The following is a 21,531-nucleotide window of genomic DNA, read 5'->3' as shown; positions in this document are numbered from 1 at the left end:
AAAACTCGATGTCTGATGTAATCAGAAGGCTTGGCAAGGAAGAAGAGAGTTTGCATTCAGCCCAGAATAAATATAGCATTTCTAAGTGCTTTGCATCTTCTCTTCGCAGTAGAGCTTTTTGTCTTTTAATCCTGCTTTTAAAAAGCAGGTTTGAAGATATTCTCCCTTGAAGGTTTATTTTTCTTCTCTGTGTCTCACTAAGCTCTCTGAGTTGCTTTTTTTTTGTTTAGTTTGAGAGTGATTTTATTATATCCTGAAATGAAGCATCTCTCTGAATTAGTCAAGACCCAAAATACCATGGAAGTGCCTATAACTGAGCTTGCAAAAAGGAGGTAAGTTACCTGAATAAATGCTTTGCTGATTTGAGACCAAATGATGGTGGTGAGCTCTTAGTGGGTTTGAACTGCCTTATGTTTGATTGCCACTTTTTTATTGAGGTGTTCAGGTGATGAACAAAGCTTTCAGTGCAGATCTTTGGACCCCCTCAGGCTGAGGCAGTGCTGGCTCATGGTTTTTGTACTCACTTTATTATTTCAGTATTTGCTTCATCTTCTTGTGTCCAAGCATCCCATTTTATTTTTTTTTTTAACAGATCTCATTGAACATGGATATTAAGAAGATAAATCCCATCTTACCTACTCTTCCTTTAGGCCAAAGGAGCAGGGTCAGAGCTGGTGTAATTTTTAAGAATTTGAGGCAAATTTGGCTATTATTTCCTCCTCCTGCTAAACTTGAGACTTTGCCTTGTTCTCTTCTGTTCTTAATTCTTATAAGACTTGGTGTCTTTATCTGGACACAAGACTTTTGCTGGCTGAAGCAGCTTATTAACCTCTTTGGGAGCCAGATGGACAATTAGCTTTGAAGGAAAAGGAAAGCACAACTTCTGAGACTGTAATCTCCTTTATCTCTAGATTAACACAGGGAGAATTCTTGCATGGAAAGGGACCTGTGTCAAATCCAGGAGATAAATTAGAGTAGCCATTGCTACATTTTTCAGATGGCAAAGTAATTTTGTGATTATTCTCATTTTTGTGCAGGCTGGGGTGCAGCATTGCTCAAGAAAGGAGGGTAGCAGAAGGGACTTTGAGAACACCCACTTTTCTACATTCTACATAATTAGGTGACAAAAAATGTGAGAAAGAGATTTCTAGAGAATTTTCAAAACTTTGCAAAAGGTTCACATACTATACATTTATATGTAAACTTTGAGATAAGAAATACTAACTTAGAAATATTATAGAATAAGACGGACATTATTAAAAAGGAAATAAAACTAAAAAATAGTCTTACAAATTTTAGAGAAAAAAACTATAAAAAATACCTTATAGTAAGATCTACAAGAAGTAATTTAAATTATTAACTTTAAAATATTTGCAACAAAATAAAAAAAATCCATTTGTGACCTCAAGGGAAAAGTGAAGGCAGACTTATCCCAAGAACCACGAAGGGTGCAAATCGTACTTTTAAGAGACACTAGAATGGATAGCACAAACATGTTGGAACTCAAAATGTCCCTCAGACAGTTTTGGATGTTCCGGGCCCAGGTCAGAAGCATTTGAGACCCTGGCAGGCAGCTGGAAACAGCTGTGATTTTGGGTTTGAGCCATGGAATGATTTACCAACCTTGCAGGAAGAACAAGAATTCACAAAAGTTTAGATATTAGAGTAGAAATAGTCACAAAGTAGAGGGAAGAATTTTTGAGTGCTGTACAGGGCGGTTTTGGTTTTGTACATGGGGGTCAGAGGTTTTAAGATGGAGGGATCTGGGCCTGCCCTGTCCTCCCTCTTTCTCCTTCCTCACCTCCATGTTCTTGGTGATGTTGGCACTCACAGATTGATTTAGAGGAGAAAAGCACCATTTAATATAGGTAATAGGCACTGGGGAAAAACTGTACCCATGTAACACGTAATGTACCATATAAAAGACAGCACAGCCCTGGGCGGGGAGAGAAGAAGCAGTCGGGAGTCAGAGAGGATGTCAGGGTGTGTGTGTGCCTCTGCCTGAGCTGTGAGCAAACCGCAGCAGCCCCAGAAGAAAATCTTTTAGATAACTTGCAATAAACTGCCTTGAGACCGAACAACAGAGACTGCTGAGCCTTTCTTTGGAAGCACGGGCTGGAGGAGAGACTTTTCCACCACACGGAGCCACCCCTGACCTAGGGTGATCTTCGACACAAACAGAGATAAAAGGCAACAAAAACCTGTGTAAATCAAACCAAGTCAGAACTGAGCCCTAGGAGCTGTTCCTGCCAGCTCAGAGGGGCCACAAGCCTGTCCTGGCTGTGGTGGCTGTGCTCAGAGGTGGCATCCCACCCACAGGGGCTCAGCAGCTGCTTGTGATACATGGAAAATGCTGCAGGTGTCAAAATAAATACCTACTGTGGCATTAAACAGCACTTAGGAGCTGAGGGATGTTCCTGTTAGCTGTGGGTAAGAGAATTTAGGGGGCCTTTTCCTCCTCTGAGCAATCAGATCTCGGTAAATCACCCGACCTTTCTGTGCCTCGGTTTTCCTTTATGGGAGAGGGAGCAGTGCTGGCTCCTTCCTCAAAGTGACACAGGGGCAGGAGGAGTGCAGTGCAGGCTGTGGAAATGAGCCTGGCACTTTGGAAACTTCTCAGAACCTGCATTGCTTGGGAATAACCCGCACTCCTCCCCCTGGGAAATCAGCAGTAAAGAGAATTAAGAAGAAAGTGAGGATTAAAGCTTCTGTTGGATGAACCAGTTTGCAACACTTTCTCCTTGGCTAAATTTGTACCATCCAGCCTTTATTTGATATTCAAGCAACCTTTGTTTTGCACCCTGCCAGAAATTCCTTTAATATGATGTGGTTTTGCTTCCTGTTGCTTAATGGGGTTGAGTGCAGTGGAGTGGTTTCACACTATTTCACCTACAAGGTGTAGAAAAATGCTGGATAGTGATTTCACTCTTGAGGGATCAAAAAAGCTGAGAAATAAGCTTGTAAGTGTGCACCTTAACTCCCTAAAAAAAAAAAAAAATCCAAGGAAATTGTTTTTCCATAATATGTCTTCAGAGGAGCAGCACTTTAGCAATGTGCTCATGCAATTCATCACCAAGGTGACAATACTCTAATGATTTATTAGTAATACATCACTGCAATGTTTGCCCACCAGTGATGTACTGGGGATCATAAAGCACAGAGAGGGACAGCAGACGTGCAGACTGGAGTGCCTGCAAAGCCCTAAAGCCCTGCCCAAGCCTGTTCCAGGTATTTTATTGAGAGAAAGTGTCAGCAAGAATGCTGAGATTTTTCCATTCCTGGAAAAGTCTGCTGGGGAGGGGGGGGTCTTGCCATGAGGATTCCTGGATGTGATGACAGCTGAGGGCTGCAGGCTCTGGATCTGTCTTCAAATAGTGCAGAAACTCTTGATAAATGGTTTGTTGAGTGATAGTCTGGGCCTTACAGCAACTGTAAATGCTTGGGGCTATTTACTTTTGGTTTTTAGTGCCTCTGGACACTGAAAGGACCAGGAAATGTCTTTGAGCCTTGGCACCAAGAAATGTCTTTGAGCCTTGGCACCAAGAAATGTCTTTGAGCCTTGACATCTCAGTGTGCAAAGACTGGGCCATGTGCCATTCTCACAAATGTCACCATAGGAAAAAAGTTCAGTCTCCATGGCAGTGCTGCTGCTCTGCTGTCAGCACGGGCTTCCACTGAGTTGTCACAGGCTTCCTCTCCCTCTCTGGAGATCACCTTAGAGGTTGGTCAAGAAAACTAAAATACAGCCTTTTCTGACTATCCTGATTTCTGCTATTTCACGTACCTTATCCATAGTGCCAAGAGTAGAGTTGCAAATGAAATTTGAGATTTGATTTGATTTGATTGGATTTGATTTGCTTTGATTTGATTTATCACCACCTTGCCCATCTTTCAGCAGTCCCTCAGAACCCTCTCTGAGCCCAACCTTCCCCATCACCCAGGAATGAGGGTGCTCTTCCCCAAGGGCAGCGTGGTGCAGGGAGGTTTCCTGCAGCAATTCCACAGCTGATGTTGTGCTCAGAGCCAGCTCACTGCTACCTGATATTGTTCCAGTTGTTTGTTTTCATCTCCCTGCAATTACCTCCTCACTTCCTGGAGAGGCACCAGCTTTTCCTTTGTGCTGGAACAGGAACAGGCAGCTGCTCCTGCTTGCAAACACTGCAACAATACAAATTATAGCAAAGCTCTGCCATTGGCTAGAATTCAAATTGGGTTTGACTTCAAATTTTTGCAGGGCTGAGTTGATGCCTGCATTGAATAGAAAGTGAAGGTGGTGTCTATAATATGAAAATAGATTTTTCAGTATTTTGTGGATCACTTTGCTAGGATGAGATGTGTTGTGAACCTGGGACTCTCAGCCATGAACCCATCAAGGAGGCTTTAACCCCTTTGAAAACTTCCTAGGCCACTCCTCTTTGGCTATTTCTATTTCTGATAAGAGTATCAAGGCATTTAATTGCAACAAACACCCTGCCTGAAGGCAATAGTAAAGCATAACCCACTTTATGATCAAGAACAGAATGTGCAGAACTCAAAAATGGCTGGAATTTTATTAGGTTTTATGAAGGCTTCACCAGCTCTGCAAAAGGCAACTTGGGGCAGAAATGCTCAGCTTGAAGCATTTTACAAATCTAGAACCAAAGGCTTGGCTCTGCAAATGCAAAAACCTCCCACTGCCTTCCCTGGCCTTAGCTGTTGATGGAATTTGAGTGATGTTAAGTGAGGATCAGCATGAACAGGGAGGAGTTTAGTTGCTTAAAGAGAAATCAAAAAGCCAGAACCACTTTTGGTGTTTATGGGAGTTAAGAATGCAACCAAAATCCTGCTTTGTGCCCCTCAGCCCCTGCTTGGGAGCTCATGATGATGGATACAGCCTAGAATCGACTAATTTGTCCTTTTTTTGGAACTTCCATGTGCAATTTAATGCCAGTTTAAAAGCCACATGTCTGTGGAGACTGAGCTTTGCTGGTTTGGGTTTTTGTCTCTGCTCTGCTTGATTTTTATTGTGCAAATGCATTTGGATGGAGAATTTCTGGCCCTTCTCCTGCTGAGCAGCCTGCCCCTGTCTCTTTGGCACTGTGGGTGCTGTAGATGTGTTTTGCTTTCTGCCTTTCTGAGCAGATTAATTATCTGTAATTCAGAGTGGATGGACTCTTAAAGCATCAGCTTTATTGGAATGAACCTGCTGGAAGCACAGCAAAGTGCACTTATCTCTGTGCTAGTACCAGAGCTCTTCGGGGCATGTAAAAAGAGCTGGGGTTCCTCAACCTGATCCAGATCAAATCCTTCATTTTCAATGTTTCTCTGAGCCCTGCTGCAGAGGAAGCACCTCTCACATCTGTCTGGAATCCTTTGCAGTCCCAGAATGGAAGTGAATTCTATGGGTTGGGCTGTGAATGGCCTCAGAAGCCTTTCCAGCCCCACTGAGAGGCACTTTGAGCACTAAAGGCTGTGAGACTATTTCCTGCAGGTGTTCCCTAAACAGCATCTGACATTTGTCTGACTTAGCTTGATTTTGCAATGTGTTGGTTCACACCTGTGGCTGTGAAGGTGAACAGCAGCTGAACTGGGGTGGTGCTTATTTTTTGGCCCAAAGACAGTCCAAGTATCATATTAAAATTGAAATATAATATTATATATAAATAAGATAAATATATTTATATAAATAATGCATATATAAAATATAATTAGGATATATATAATATAAAATATAAATATTATCTTAGTGTGCTGAATTGATTTTCAGCTGCATCCAGAAGATAGAACCAGGCAGTTTTTGTGTCCCAGACCATGTCAGGCACTCTGTGCCAGGCAAGTGAGCCCCAAAATCAAGAGGCTGCAGAGTAAATCAGGAGGAGTGGATTAGGAGAAAGGTTTTTTACTCAGAGGAAGACAGACAAATGAAAGGATCAGCCTCAGGCTGTGGAAGGAGGCTGAAGCTGGGAATTGATGTCAGATCTTTGGCATTATTGACATGTTCACTGGTTCAACAATGGTGCCTAGCACAGGCTCCCTTTCTTGAAGCTCACCTGTCCTGTGGAAGACATTAGAGAAAAAAATCTCTCAATTACTGTTCCTGCAGTTTCTCCTAATTCCTGAAGTCCCATTATAAAGAAAATGCTGAGGCCATCATTAAGGTTATAGAGAGAAGAAAGAAGATGAACATGCATTTCATTCTTAATAACTTCCTGCTTTGAATTTTTCTTTGGAAAAAAGATTTTTTCCCCTAGCCTTGGTGGGAAAAACAGAAGCTGCCAATAGACTTTTTTTTCTATGTATCAAATGAATTTATATCCAAGTAAACCTTTTGCATCCTAAAGCAGAGAATTCCACAGTGCAATTGAGGGCACCATGAAGCAGAATTTGTTTGTTTCAAACGTTCATGCTGATAATTTTATTACTTCCTCTCTGGTTTTTGTGTTAATGGACAGAGTGAGCAAATATTTCCACCTTGTCTGTGCTGCTCCCAGGTTTATATTCCTCTTTGCTTTCCTCCCTCCCATGATTAAGTGAATTTGATTTAAATATTTTTGGGTAATTTTGATTATCATTGTTGTTCTGCCTTCTACTTTAATTTTAGTTGATTATTTTGCAGAAGATGAGAAACAAAGCTTCCCAAAATGGTGAAATTGTGGACTCACAGTGGATTTATTCAATGCCATAATGATGATTTCTGTTCTGTTCTCCATTCCTTCCTAGTAAGTAATACCATGCTATTTTCTTTCACTTCTATTGAGTGCTGAACTGACACTTTAATTGACCTATTATAGCTTCAAGATATCTATTCTTTTTCCCAAATGCTAACAAGGTGCCAGATTTTGTCATTCCAGGATGGCTTTTCCTCTTGTGTGCATCACTTCTCATGGATCAGCACTGAATTCCACCTTTTTTCCCTCACTCAGGACCCCTCCAGTCCATTGCCTGCCCTCTGCAGTCAGATCTCACCAGCTTCAAAGTCTCCCTAAAACAAATTCTCTTTGTCATCTGGCTTTTCCAGAAACACAGAGACTGAAGCCATAAGGCTTTAAGAAACATAAATTATCTACCCAGAAAACTCGTTAATTCAGAATTAAGGTTGCTCACCTGAGATCTGTTCCATTAGCAGCCCAATCCTTCTGTGTTTTACACAGAACAAATGCAAGGGGATGAAATCTCTTACCCAAATTAGCAGGCAGCAGCCAAATATTTACTGAGTCACTTATTCATCTTGATTAAATGAACAGAATATTAAAAAAGCAAGGAAAAGGGGGAATATATGCAACAAAACCATCCAAGTGAAACAATTCTATTAGCCATTCAAGGAACAGGCTTTTGGCATTAGGGGTGTTGTTTACTAATTGGATTTACTGTAGCAGTGATTACTTAGTGTCTCACAGTTTTCTGTACTTCAACATTCACCTCCTGTCTGAATAAAATCTCTTGTGCTTATGGCAAGATTCCCATTTCCTTCAAAGACACTTGGGTCTGGCCTCTCTTGTGTAAGAGGTTTTTAAAAGATCTAAATAGTATAATCTTGTTTTCCAGCTGATGCTAGAGCTACTCTGATAGTTCTTTGTCTGTGCTTTTCAGGAGATTACAGACAGAGAGATCATGCAAAAACTAGTTTGAGAATTTTCCAGTCCATGCAGAGTAGCCACAGAACATTTGTGAGATTATAAAACCTGCCACAGTAACCTGAATTTTCAGACTTCAGATGTGAGTAGCTCAGGAATGAATGAAGAGCTGAGACTGTGTTATAGAAGCTACAATGTACTGGATAAAACAATATTTGTTTCTCCAGAGTAGCTTACAGTAGTTTCTTCTCTTGACCTTCTGCAAGCTTAAAATCAAAAGTGAGTTTTCACTTTCTTTGTGTTTATCAAGTTCACTGTAGGGACTGAATTGACTCTTAAGTCCTTTCAGAACCAACTTGTCCTGTCTGTTGCTTTGCTTTCTTACTTTTCCCGCTCAGTATTCAGCCTGAATTTCACTGCTCCTGATGATTCTCCCACCACTTCATAAATCTCAAGTGTGAGACTTGTGAATTTTGAGTGGTGCTTTGATGTTTTACAATTATTCATACCTTATATATTGATATTGTATTTCTCATTCAGAACATCTTCAATTCCTCATGTTCGTGTTCCTGTTTCCCTTTGATCTGGATCATTAGTGAGTTCTTATTCTGTGTGCTGATACTTTTTTCTGTCCACTTCTACAGGTCTTGCCACTTCACTATTGATTTTCTTTTCTCTTTTTGTTTGAGATATCTTCTTTATCCTTTGGGTTTGAATTTTTTTCCAACTTACAGTAATTGTTAATTTTTTCCATATATTTGATATAGTATCTTTCCCCTAAGTCAGTGATTTCCCTAGAAAGCAGCCAGTCAAAAAGAAGCAGAGAAGAATAGAATTAGATGCAAGAGAATTTTGATTTGAAATGAAATCACAGGAAAGTCCAACCTGTCTCTCCATCAGTGTTTCTGTCTCTCCAGTCCCCTGCTCTCCCTCCTCTCATTCCCTCAGGACAGCAGCCCTGCTGTAGCTGTCTGCCCTTGCTGTAGCTGGGCTTTAGGAGCTCTGTGTCTCTGATTTTCTGGGCAAATTCTGTCCCCAGGGTGTGCTGCTGTCTCCAAAGGCCATCCTGGTCTGGTAGCCTGGGTCTGTTTCTCAGAGATGGGGTTTCCAGACACAGAGAATTAAGCAGATTACTAAAATTTGTTTTCTAGCCTGGTACCCTGCAGATCTCAATTCTTTTCTCTTCCCCAGATTTGAGGTGGATGACTTGGAGACTGCTGTGGCACTAATATTTGCCAGCATCCAGGAGCCAGGATTATAGAATATTTTCCAATAGGTATTTTACTCCAAGGCATACCTCAGGAATATGGGCTTGTCTATGTAATTCATTTTAAGATCAGAATTATTAATTATTTGTAGAACCTTGTGCCTTATACACTCATCTATTTGCCATCTAAATCTTGAATGTAACAAGTGAACAACCCATAGGGGATAAACTCAGGATTTCTTTAATTGAGCACCTTGCTTAAACATTCTGGTTAATAAGGTTCTTGGCAATGATTTATTAAAAAAAATGGATATTGATCTAGTACCGATATCCAACTGTGATGGACAAAAACTCTCAAACAGTTTAAAGTTAGAAAATGTGTGTTTATTGTGTGCGGGATTGCTCCCAAATACACACCGCAGCTTCCAGGTGATTACAGAGTCTTTTTATCCATACAAGTATTGAAACCCAAAATACAAATACATATTCATCATTTTGGTACATCCCATTCCCTGCTTCGTATGCTAATCACTCCAAAAGCTATTCAGCATGTGTAGTTTGTCCCTTGAAATGGGTTGGTGGTCCTTTCATGGGGAGGGGTCCCAAAATGAGGAAGTAAATGAAGTCTTCCTCGTTCTGACCTTTCTACCTTTTCAATGCAAATCTGACAAATGAACTCTTGGTAGAACTCCCATTCCTTGTCTTCACTTGGTTTCAGAACAGAGGAGGCCCACAATTGTCTTATGTTCCTAAAAGCTATTTGTCAGTTTATATTCTTCATTATAAACCCAGCTAACTAAACATTGTGCTGACAAGCAATCAGTTATTAGTTAACTACTCTTAACTTCATCACGGCTTACTCATTTATTTTAATTAACTCTAGTAAGGCTTATTTCAAACTACAATCTTAGCTCCTCTAAAATCTCTAAATTCCTTAAAATTTATGTTTTAGCAACACCACTGAAATTGGAAAGCAATGATCATTTTCCTGTCCTTTGCCCCCTCTGCCATCTCTGCTGGCATGGAGAGACACACTTGGCACAATCACGGTGGGATCAGTGCAGCGTGCCTTGGTTCCACCTCTCAGAGCAGAGGGCTGGAGCTCCTGGGTTTCACCAGAAGCCTCCTGAGCTGTGCTGAGCTGCTGCAGCCCCCCCAAAACCTCACCTGGCTCTGCACTAAGGGGTTTTTGGCTTCCTCTCTGGGATTGTTTTATTTTATGAGGGCTGGCAGCCTGGCCAAGAGTTACCTCAAGCTCTGTGAGCTGTGCATGGCAGGAGCAGGGGCTGCTCAGCGTTGCTGACCCGGGGGTGGCACAGAAAGTGTCACCCCTGCTGCAGCAGCCACTGAATAAAGGCTCAGGCAGGACTCAGAGCTGCAGCAGCATCCTTTAACGAGCAGCAGTGCCAGCCTTGCTTCACACTCTCCAGATTGCCTCTTTGACACATTTTCCCCTTTTTTCCCTCCATCCTTCCATCTCCTTTCTTTCTCATCAATCAGAACATGCGTGGTCTGCTGATGTAATTAGGAAAACAGAGCATTCTGGACAGGGGTATCGATCCAGCACTTTATAATATAAGTTAGTAATGTTTAATTTCTTGTTGTCAGCTTTCATTGTGCTAAAGAAATCAATTCACTATTGTCTCTTCTCCATTAGTCAATTGTCTAATAAGCTACATTGCAGTCCCCTCAAAATCAAATTTTAATGATAAATCACTGTAGGAATGGAGAGCACATGAACCCATGTACATGAGGATTATCCCAAATCCATAGTAGGTGGGATCCACTTCATTCCAATTAGAAATATATTTTTTCTTTTGTGTTTTTAATAGTCAGTAAGACAGGTTTTCTGTCCTTTTACTAAACTCCACAAGATGATAAGTGTAACTTTTTTCCTCTCTTGAGAAATATGCTATCAAACCCCCTCTGAATGTTGAATTTCACTCTCAAGGTGATGCCTCTCCTTTTTCTCTCCCCACCTCTCCCATCCCACATCAAGTTAGTGATAAAAAACAGAGTCAGAGTGGCCTTGGAGGAGAGAAAAGTGTGCTCAGAGCCTCTCTCTGCTCTGACTCTCAGCTCGCAGTGAAGCAAAGGCTCCCCTCTGAGAGCAGCCACCAGAGCTGTGAGTGTGTCAGGAGCTCAGAATTCCCAAATCCCAGAGCTGTGTGTGTGTCAGGAGCTCAGAATTCCCAAATACCGGAGCTGTGAGTGTGTCAGGAGCTCAGAATTCCCAAATCCCAGAGCTGTGTGTGTGTCAGGAGTGCAGAATTCCCAAATCCCAGAGCTGTGTGTGTGTCAGGAGCTCAGAATTCCCAAATCCCAGAGCTGTGTGTGTGTCAGGAGTGCAGAATTCCCAAATCCCAGAGCTGTGTGTGTGTCAGGAGTGCAGAATTCCCAAATCCCAGAGCTGTGAGTGTGTCAGGAGCTCAGAATTCCAAAATCCTGGAGCTGTGGATAAAGCCTAAGAGAGGGTTTAATAGAAACAGAATTTTAAGAGAAATTAAATGAGTGTATTATCTGTAAGGTCAGCTGCTCTAAGAATTCTGAGGAAGGTAAATACACTAATTTTTGGTATTTATCTAGAATAAAAAAAAAAAAAGTAGAATCTGTCTTTCGCATTTATTAATATATGAAACTGTTTTAAAGCATTCTGACCTCTTTGAAAAAAACTTACATATATATTATGCCCAACAATTGTCTTGTAGCATTCATTTTCATGGCACAGGGTGCTGCTTGGACATACCCAAATTTTAACTCAGATTTGCCCTACCTCTATCAGCTGAACACAAGACTCTCCCTATTCTTGGGCCCACAGATAAATGAACTTTACAAACACCAGAGATTCAGGGAACAATGTGCCTGAACACTTGTATTTGTGCATGAAGCAGTGAATCATTTTTTACATTAGGGAGGCTGTACCACAGCTCTCAATAATGCAATGCACACTGGGCTGCTGCTTTCCTCTGCTCATAAATCAGGGCACAGGGTAGCCACCATCCCCTTTTTGCAGTTGCAGGGCAGTAAAGTAAGAAGTTTATTGCAAGTTGGTAATAAGAAAGGAAGTAACAGCCTGGGAGGCACAAGGGTGAAGGAGTTAATGAGTGAGCAGTTTGAGTTTTCTTATTGGTTTTAACCCTCTATAAATTTAATGGCTTCCTTTTAAATGACTCTTAATGAGAAAAAGCAAAGTGTGAGTTACTTAATGGCGTTATTGAAGGCTTTCCCTTGCTATTGAAAGGGAATGCTGTAGTTTACCCAAGTAAATCTAGAGAAAAATAACTTTACATCAGGGCGGGGATGCTCTGTGGGATCGGTGTCAGCGGGAAGGACAAACTGCAGGGTGTTCTCTGTCAGGGAAACTGCTGGAATTGATAATTAGTGACCATCATTAGTTTTTGGAGACTGTAATGAGCTCGGGAGCCTTGGAGATGTCTGTGTGCAGAGGAGTGGGGGTTTGCAGCCCTGACCCCCTCCTGGGCTTTATTGCACAGTCTGTGCCTTTCCACAGCTCCCCAGCTGCTCCTGGGACACCAGAAGTTCCCACAGGAAATTATCCACGTGGGAATACTTTGCAGGAATGGTTACATGGGATCTGCCAGCTGCCATAAACATAATCCCAGTCCTAGAAGATTATCAATAATCCTTCCTTAAAAAACAACAAAAAAGAGAATATTCCTAAGGGTTTAGCCCCAGAGTCTCTGAGCTCCTTTGGAGGGGCTGGTAAATAATATTTTTACTAATGCAAGATATTCTGGTATATAACTCTAGAGGTTATAGCATAGAAAGTTTCTCACTGTTTACAAATAAAAGCAAGGTGTTTAAAGAAATGGGATTTAAAATAAATGAGATTTAAAATAATGGGATTTAAAATAATGGGATTTAAAAATACATTTTCAGTGCATTTTGTATGTGAACCAAATCAACTAAAAGCAAGTAAAAACTGTATGGAGAGAACACATATTTTCTTAAATTTTTCATGGAAACAAATTATCGTTTTTCACTTTTTTCCAACCAGTCATATGTTTCAACTGCAATGATTTTCCACGGGTAAAAAGACAACTTTTCTTATTCTAGTTAGGAATATAGGAAAAAAGGTTAAAAGAGGGCTATGACCTGCTTTCATTAACACCACTACAGATCAGATTTAAAATACCTATTTAATTAGATTTGGCCCGATTTAATGTTTAAACGTAAGAGATTTTGGAATGTGCTGAGGACGTGGTGATGTTCCTTTTCAGGACACTCAGAATGGGAGATCCATGTGTCTCCCATAAAAAATTCTGAGTCAGAAGGGACCCACAAAGATCAAAATGGCTTTAGAAAAATGTGGGGAGATGTCAGAGAAAAACATATATTATATGAGAACTATAAATGTTCTCTGCTTTTACCACAGCACATCTCAGAGGAATTTCTGGGGATAATATCCCACCTACCTTTGTCTCATCCAGCTGTCCACAGGGCAGATGTTTCCTGTCCCCAAAGTGCCTCCTTTACCAAACCCTCCTCCCCAACGCTTGATAACCTACAAGAATCTGAGCTAAACCTGCTAATTACATTTTCAGTGAACACTAATAGTAACAGTAAACATATATGTTTGTATGTTTTGGTGATTCCCCTGGTTGTTAATCCTTTAGCTGCTCCAAATTAAGCCAGTTTCCAACACAATCATAACAGACCTCATCCTCAGAAATCTGAGCACTTGGTATGGCTAACCATGCAGTGAATATGTAAATGATGCTCCCAAAGAGCACAAAGGTTAGATACTAATTAGATACTACACTTAGGAGACAGCAAACTCATAGAAATTAGAGTCCAGTGGCATTTCTGCTCTGTGGAGGGCTGGTCTCCTCCTAGGCATGGAGCAGGAAATGTGATGCCTCAAAAATTGGCTGGATTCTACTTGACAGCTCCAATTTCTGGCACTGTTGGCTCAGGTGTTGTGCCACTGTGGGTGCTGAGCTATGGCACCTCTGCTGAAGTGGCACAGTTCTACCTCTGCCTGCAGCAAAATGTGTTCCCCTGGTAAAAATCACATCAGATCGATTTTGTTTTTCTTTCCTCCTAATCTTTTTAGAAAGTATTTGCTGAAGACATGAGGGCTGACCTGGAGAGGCCTCACTGGCACTTTCTGGCTTTTGAAACCACCCTGGCACAGAAGTGGTTGGTGGAGGCGAGTTGGGTTTGAGGGTTTCTTGGTCAGGAGGGTGCTGTCCCAGGGCTGCTCCCTGCTTTCTCCTCTGGCACCCATGGGTGTGTCACCTGCCAGGGCTGGGACCTGGAGGCAGTGCAACAGCAGGAAAATCTCCGGGATGCGCTGTCTGCATGCAGGAGAAGCCTTACACCTGCTTTTAATGCATTCCTGGGAGGAGAAGGAGGCTCAGCAATGCTGTTTCTAAGGGCACAGCCCTGCAGAACAGAACCTGCTGTGTGTAAATCAAATCAGGCTAACAAACCTGAGCTCAGGGATGTTCACACAGAGCTCTGGCACTTCAATCTCCTGCCTACAGGGACTGGAACTTACTTCAATATTTTATAAATCAGTACATCAGAGATGAATATTTTGACCCGGACTCTGCTCTTATTAATCAAGGCAATATGGGGATGTGTAAGAGGGATTGTAAAGGATTGCTGTTCAGAAGCTCCTGAAGCCACAAAAGACCATCATATGTATCTTGTTGACCTTCTGCCTAGCACAGATCACAGAATTTTGCTTGCCATATCAGGGCCCAAATCCATCAAAAGCTCAGGAAGCCTTGCTCCAGTGCACTCTGGCCACAGAACCTGGTTGTTTCTTCAAGAAGGTTTTAAAGAAAACATCAATTACACTGAGAGCTGTGGCTGTCATCTTGTAAGTAAGAATCATAGAGTGATTTGGCAGTGCAGTGTACCTTTGGGAGGGATTTTCTCTCCTCTTGTAGCCTTTAAAGCTGCTCTAAAGGCCATTTAATATACTGGGGGAGGACATCCTTGACTGCAGGCAGTGATGGCCTGGCTCAGATTGTGCCCTCAGCAGGGACAGCCAGGGGGTCTGAACCCTTTGTAGTGTTTAGAAGTGTGTGCCTGGGCAGCTCCTGGAGGCAGCAGAGCAACCATCAAGCAGCACTGAAAGGGAAATGTGCTGTAATTTAGCAGAATTTGGAGGTTTTCCCTGTTTCACTTTATGCTGAAGATCTTACCTGCTCTCATAAAAGTCCAGACTATGACGTCCAAGATGGTTCAAAACAGTTTTTATCCCTTCATTCCTCTAATGACGATAAAAAAGGTGTCCTGTCTTTTTTTCCCTTTATGAATTAATCTATTTATCTTACTGCAAACAGTACACTAAAACCATTTGTCTGTAGTAGCCTACTAAAATCTTCCTTTAAGTAAGAGTTCCTTTGAATTGCAGCTTTCTCCTGCACATGCCCAAGGTCTGTCCCCATGATTTCAGAGCTCAGGTGTGGGTGCCTGGCTGTCTGCAGGGGAGATGTCAGTGCTGTGCAGGGAGCAGTTTCAGCTGTGTTGCCATTCAATTCTGCACCATCAATTTTCCTGATCATAGCCCGATTGGAAGAGCAGGTCCCTGGGTGCTGGATCTTGGCTTTGTTTTTCTTTCTCTGTCGAGGTTGGGATTGAAGGTACTTGAGATGATATTTCATGTTTCTGAATTCCTGGCTCCAGCTGCCTGATTTGGCTCAGCTGCAGCCAGCCTAGGGCCAGATGCTGAGACAAGAGGTTATATCCTGCTACTCTTATGGACTTTCCTGCCTTATCCATAGCCTGCTTCCCTCCTCAGTAAAGCTGAGGAGAGTTTTGCTGCTGCTCTAAGCTGTACTGAACTCCCCCTGGCTTTCAGATGCTGGTATTTTTCTCAAATGGAGTGATGCAACAGGATATAGAAAACTACCTGGATTTCATATTTTTAACTTAAGCAATGAAATAAAACTTTTCATCCTCTGTGTGTATGGAGAATTTAGGTTTTCTTGGATATCAGTGATGTCTACATGGCTCTTGAAAGGAAGATATATGATTCCCAGAGTTGAATTCAGACACAAGATGGCAGAATCAGAAAGAGGGGAATTAATCACTGTCACAAATACTGCTCCTCTGCTGCACTGACGAGGGAAGATAAAATGGAATCATTAAACCAGGGAACCACTTGCAGATTTGAATTTGGATCTCCTGTACTGAGAATAAACATCTTTTTCCCTCAGTACTCAGTGGGAGGAGCATGTTCTGCCATTGTATTCCAGCACTGGGCATTATTGCATGAGTGAGGAAATACAGAGAAGAGGGTATGAAATGTCACCTTACAGCAGCATTCTTCTAAACTACAGTCCCTCCTGCTTTCTGAAAGTAGGTGTTTCTCAGTGAAAATAAATTGTTGTGTTTCTTAAAGCAGTGGGGCACAATTAGAGATATGCAGGAGGTTGATTGCATTCAGTGTGTGAAGACCATTCAGAAAATTTGAGACAGAGGAAAATTAGACTGATGAGAGTTTAGGCAACTTGCCTGGTTTTGGACAGCTGTAACACGTGTAAACAGGCTTGGGTTTCTTTGCAGACAAAGGGATGAGGGGACACATCCCTAATGCTGCAGCTCAGGGTGCAGAGAAGGGGAGGTACGGCTCTAAGGAGCATCTGGGAGGGAAGGTCTGGCTGTAACCACTGGGTACCTGAGTGATGGTGGGATAGGGACCTGCATATTTCCCTTAGACACGAGCCACAGCATATTTTGGAAAGGCTTTTCAACCCCTTAACATGATTTTAATTTATTTTACAAACAATGACTGTGAACTGGGGAGTTGTGCTGACTTTGCCATAGCTGATTGAGAGCTTTGAATTTTGAGCAGCCTGGTGAGCAGAGCAGGGCTGTGTAAGGTAACTTGCTCTGCCTTCTTCCTGTCTGCCTGGGGTTAAAAAGAGGGGAAAAATATTTAGAAATTTTGAATTAAATTACTTCATCAAGTGTTTTACATTCCTGTCTTTTTCCTTCAGGTTAATGTGTTTACAATAGGTACAACTGTTTATTGTGCCTGTTTCTCTTGCTTACTTTTTTTGCCAAATGCATTTTTCTGATTTTTCAAGGAACATTTTACTCTGACAAAAGCCCAGTCCTGTGTTTGTATTTTCCCTTTTCCTCACTGCAGTGACAGAGATGACATGGAGCAAGGTGCAGACCATCACACAGGCTGCTTTCTGGACAGGATGCTTCTTGTCCTCTTGCTGTTCATTTTCCACCAGCCCCATAACAGAAATCAATAAAAGAGCAACATGCTAGCAATGATCTTGTAAATTACTAGAAGGAGGAAAGGTCTTGGAGTTAGAACTAGGGCAAGGACTCAGGAGAGAGGTTTCAACTTCCTCCAGGTTGCCTTTGTAGAGCTGTGTTTTACTTCCATTTATCCCTCCTGACGTAGTAGTGTGTTTTCCATTAAGGGCTGGAATCTCAGGGATGACCTCTGCAAATACAGGGAATGGATTTGGCCCCTGGTGGGTTACAGTGGATAATTATCTGTGCTGGCACAAAAGGACAGCCTGTTTTCCTGCAACATTAGCTACAATGTGCAGTTGAAAGAGAGAAATCTTCTCCTTTTCATTCATACACTTGATGCACACTCCCCTGGCTTTGTATTCAGGATGAGGTGTAGTTGTGTCATTCTCTGAATGACATTGCTCTTCTCTGAGTTTCTTTTTTCTCCTTGAATTATTCCAGTCTTTTGAAACCATCAGTGCATATATATCCTGCAGCTGGACTTCTCTGCAAACATGTGTGGGAAATAATTTTTTCTCTCTCTAACATGATGATTACTCAGTGGTAATGGCTGTAATAAAATAGTTCGTCTATGCAGGCCTCTGTGATCCATAAACATTATAGCCCAAAGAACAGCACAGGAACAATCAGCTGTGAAAAAGGTCAGAACCAAACTCCTTTTCAGGGCTGTGTAAAACAGGGCAAGAGAGCATGGTTGGCCAAGTGCAGGTCATGTAGTAGTTTACAACAGAGCTGAAAAGTCTTTAATTGACAAAGCTTCTGAGTTGGAAGCCAAGGTTACAGCCTAAGGTGTCTCTGGAGCACATTTGTATTGGATATGTGCCTATGGTGAATTTAATGTGTGCTGTTTGCAAACTGACCTCTCTGGGAGGGAATCTTCTCCATCAGGTGCTGGGAAACTCTTTAACAGCCACAAACAAACAAGGCAATTCTTACTTTTGCATGAGAAGACAGACAGCAATAACTGGCTGAAGTTAATGAAGTGCTCTGAACAGGGAACCTGCCTCTGCCTGCGTCTGTCAGTGGCAGTGACAGGAGCTGGTTGGAATTCCAGCTCTCCATCCCTGCTCCTGCCAGCAGGCAGCTCTGCTTCTCTCCCAGCCACACTTCAGCCTGCTGCCCTCAGCTGTATTTTAATTGAGGCTTGTAATATTTTAAGACAGCTTTGTCTTTCCAAATCTCAGAGCAAATGGATTTGTAGGTCCCTTGGCTCCTGTGCTATACACACAAGCTGTCTTCCCACAACTTGGGGAGGGGTAAAAATGTCATTCACACAGGGCTCAGCATCTGAAGGAGCTCAACATTAATTGCCTAGAGGGCATTTTCTAGGAAAATTACTTAATACCATGACATTCTGTGCCTTTCTGTACAGGGTGAAAGAGCAAAGGGAAAGGAACCTAAAGCTGTTTAAAGGATTTTAAACAAAGTGAGTCTAAAATATCGCCGGCCGGGGGCTATGTACGAGTCACGAACAGGACGGGGCTGCTGTGGAACGTGTCTCAAGCTGTTTATTTTTTAGCATCAGTCTCATTACATGGTTATGACAATGGGAAGATGCCAGCAGCTCACATCCCAGGCAACAGACCAAGAACTTAATGTTACAACTTACTTTAAAAGCTTTTTGACCAATCACACAAAGCAAAAGCATATTGACAGTACTTCTATCCAATCACTACAAACACACATTCCTTTGGTTAAAACAATGCTTGCTTATTTTGAATACAATACTTGCTTGTAAGCCTTAAGATAAAATGCACAGAGCTCAATTATTAGGCTTAGAACTTCCTAATATCTCGCCAGATATATGTTTCTGCAACTTAGGGAGTTATTCTACCCAAGGGTTAATACACAGACCATTGTTCTATTTGTCCTTTCTTTCTACTTCTTGTATAATTTTTCTGCTGACAAATCTTAGAGCTGCTGCTTAGCTCTAATCACCATCCTGCTGTCTCTGAGGCCTGCCTTTTGCAACGTGCCCAAACCCCTCTGATTTTAAGGAATCCCACATAAAACATTGAGGTGGGTGAGTTTTCATGGAGTTCCCACAGAGGGTGATACAAAATCACTGCAGGTTGCTGGGCTGCAGCTGGACCCTTGGCTGTTCAGCCAGTTCTGGATCCAGCTCAGTCTGCTCACCCAGCCCCTTTATCAACAGCCCCTCTGTGAGGATGTGCCAGGGACACACGTGTCACAAGTGCTGCTGCATTAAGGCAGGCAATGCCCACTGCTCCTCTTGCCTGCCAGCCATCCTTCAGCCCAGCTGGCCAGCATCACTTCCCCTCGGTGAATCCATGGCTACTCCTGATGTCCTCCTTGTCCTCCACGTGCCTGGAGATCTTTTCCAGGGTTATTTCCCCCACCACCTTTCCAGGTGCTGAGGTGAGGCTGTCCAGCCTGTCATTCCTTTGGTTCTGCTGCCTGTCCCTTCAGCAAACACTGGATTTGCAGTGTTTGGCTTTGGAGTGGCACTGGGTTTCCTCCAGATCTGCTGGTTGGTGTGTTTTACCTTGAGGTGTTCTGCAGTCAGCCTAGGTAGTTTTTTATTTCTAAGGAAATAAAGAAGAAACAAGCAGCTTTCTGCAAAGTAAGGTAGTGCTTTAGTACCATGAAATCCAGCAAAGGGGGGAGAGAGGCAATTGGAACTTGAAGAGCAGAATCACCATCATTCACCTAACCCTCACTGTGTTAAAGCTGCATCAGCCTTTTACAGTCACAAAGAGCAGCCTGAACACTTGATTGTAAACCAGAAAGGCCCTCTTTGTATTAATAAAACAGCATGTCAGGGTCCCAGCTTGCACATGTAAACTCCAGGAGTTAGACAGTGATTTTCTTTGCCCTGCCATGAGGATATCTGTTTTCCACAGTGGGACAGGAGCAGCTGAGAGCAAGGACTGGCTTTTGTGCAGCACACAAGGAACAACACAAGGCACCCCTGCCACAGCCAAGCTCTGTCAGACCCAGAGTGCTGCAGCAGCTTTGCTTCACAGCATCACCGTGTGAGATGGAGAGACCCTCTGGATGTGCTTCACTGCCAGGGAGCGAGGCAGGAGGCTCCTATGGGGCAAGCACATTTCTATCCCTCTCAGGATTTTTCATAGAGGTGCACAGAGAGAAATGAAAGAGAAAACAATTTCTATTTCTGCTCCTTGTTTTTCCAGTGTGGAATGTGTTTGGAGAATTGTTTACCTGGGGTGATTGCTTGGTTGGATTCTGGTGAGGATTGTTTGAGCCTGATGGCCAATCCAACCCACCTGGGGCTGGGCTCTCAGAGAGGGTCACGAGTTGAGTTAGAGAAAGTAGTATGTAGTTTTAGTATCCTCCTTTTATATAGTATATTAATGTATTTTAGCATAGTTATAATAAAGAAATAATTCAGCCTTCTGAATTGAGTCAGACATTGTCATTTCTTCCCACTGGCTTCGCCTGCATTTACAATACTCCTGCAGCTGGGCAGGATGGAAAAGCTCCCCCTGACTCTGCTATCTGGGACATACAGAATCATCCCTTTCAGATCAGTGGTGTGTGTTTTCCCAGCTGTGGAAAGCTCTGTGGACTCCTAGAAATAGGGTAATGCTTCCTAGTTGTTAAAAATAAAACCTTTTTGAGAAAGAGCCTCAGATTCTGCAATTCTTTGGAAACACAAGATAAAAGTTTCAAAGGTCATACAGACAATAGACACCTGAATCATACAGGTATCATGATACAGAATAATTCTGCATCATACAGACAATAGACACCTGAAATCCCCTTAGCAGGCATTCATTTTCCAGGCTGTATGACTGCAATTATGTTACAAGGGGAACAGTGGGAGTTAGGAAAACCAGAATTTTGTCCCCACCACTGGTTGTTAGTGTATTATGGGAGAAGGGTTATGGTGTTTCTGAGGCTGGTCTCTGTGTGTTGGGTAAAGCACACTGAGGCTACAAATGGGCTGAAGAACACACATTGTGCTGGATGAGGAGCAGGGCTTCTCTCCAGAGGGAGAATTCATTTCTCTTCGGTGAGGCAGGACGCTGAAATCAGCTGATGTAAAGTCTTATATGCATAGATAAGGAGATGGAAGATTAAGGAATATGAAAGGAAAAGGAGGAAAAATGAGATTTTCATCTTGATCTTCTTTTCATGCCCTTCAGTACACACAGCCAGGCCCTTGAAGTCAGAGATACAGTGGCTGGCCATTTTGGTGGCAGCTGTCATTGAGAAGATAAATATTAATCAAGGTTTGTATTACTTAGAGTAAAACTGGGGGTAGAGGACTGGTAAGGGAAGGGGCAGGATTCATAAAGTCAGAATCTACAACACAGTGATGCTGTGCTCTTCTTTCCTTAAAGAAACCAAGCATTAGAAGTTGCTTTCTTGCTCTGTTCATTATTTTTCAACACTTCCATTTCCCTCCTACACCAAGTGCTGCAAGCTCCTGTCGCTTTCCCCACCATAATTTTGGTTTGAATCCTTGTGTGATTCAGCGTGGTCACTGGGGAAACATTGCTTTAATGATTTGGTATTTAAGTGCTC

The 21,531-nt window shown here is 42.4% G+C and overlaps 1 protein-coding gene across 4 annotated transcripts in view; it reads left to right on the top strand.

The window, feature by feature from the left end:
• The window catches only part of RBFOX1 (RNA binding fox-1 homolog 1), a 1,140,648-nt gene that overhangs the window by 35,106 nt on the left and 1,084,011 nt on the right, over window positions 1–21,531 (top strand). Inside the window, exon 1 of one of the 4 annotated variants that reach the window (XM_072935877.1) lies at window positions 6,606–6,698. The exons of the other annotated variants lie outside the window; for them this stretch is intronic. Coding sequence (XP_072791978.1) covers window positions 6,621–6,698 — 78 coding nt within the window. The 5' untranslated portion in view covers window positions 6,606–6,620. Of the gene's footprint in view, window positions 1–6,605; window positions 6,699–21,531 lie in introns of those variants that run through there. 4 annotated transcript variants of the gene reach the window in all.

Source organism: Taeniopygia guttata, chromosome 14, assembly GCF_048771995.1.
Source record: "Taeniopygia guttata chromosome 14, bTaeGut7.mat, whole genome shotgun sequence".
Lineage (NCBI taxonomy): Eukaryota > Metazoa > Chordata > Aves > Passeriformes > Estrildidae > Taeniopygia > Taeniopygia guttata.
Note: the sequence above shows the minus strand (reverse complement) of the source record. Positions and strands in the feature narration are given on the sequence as shown.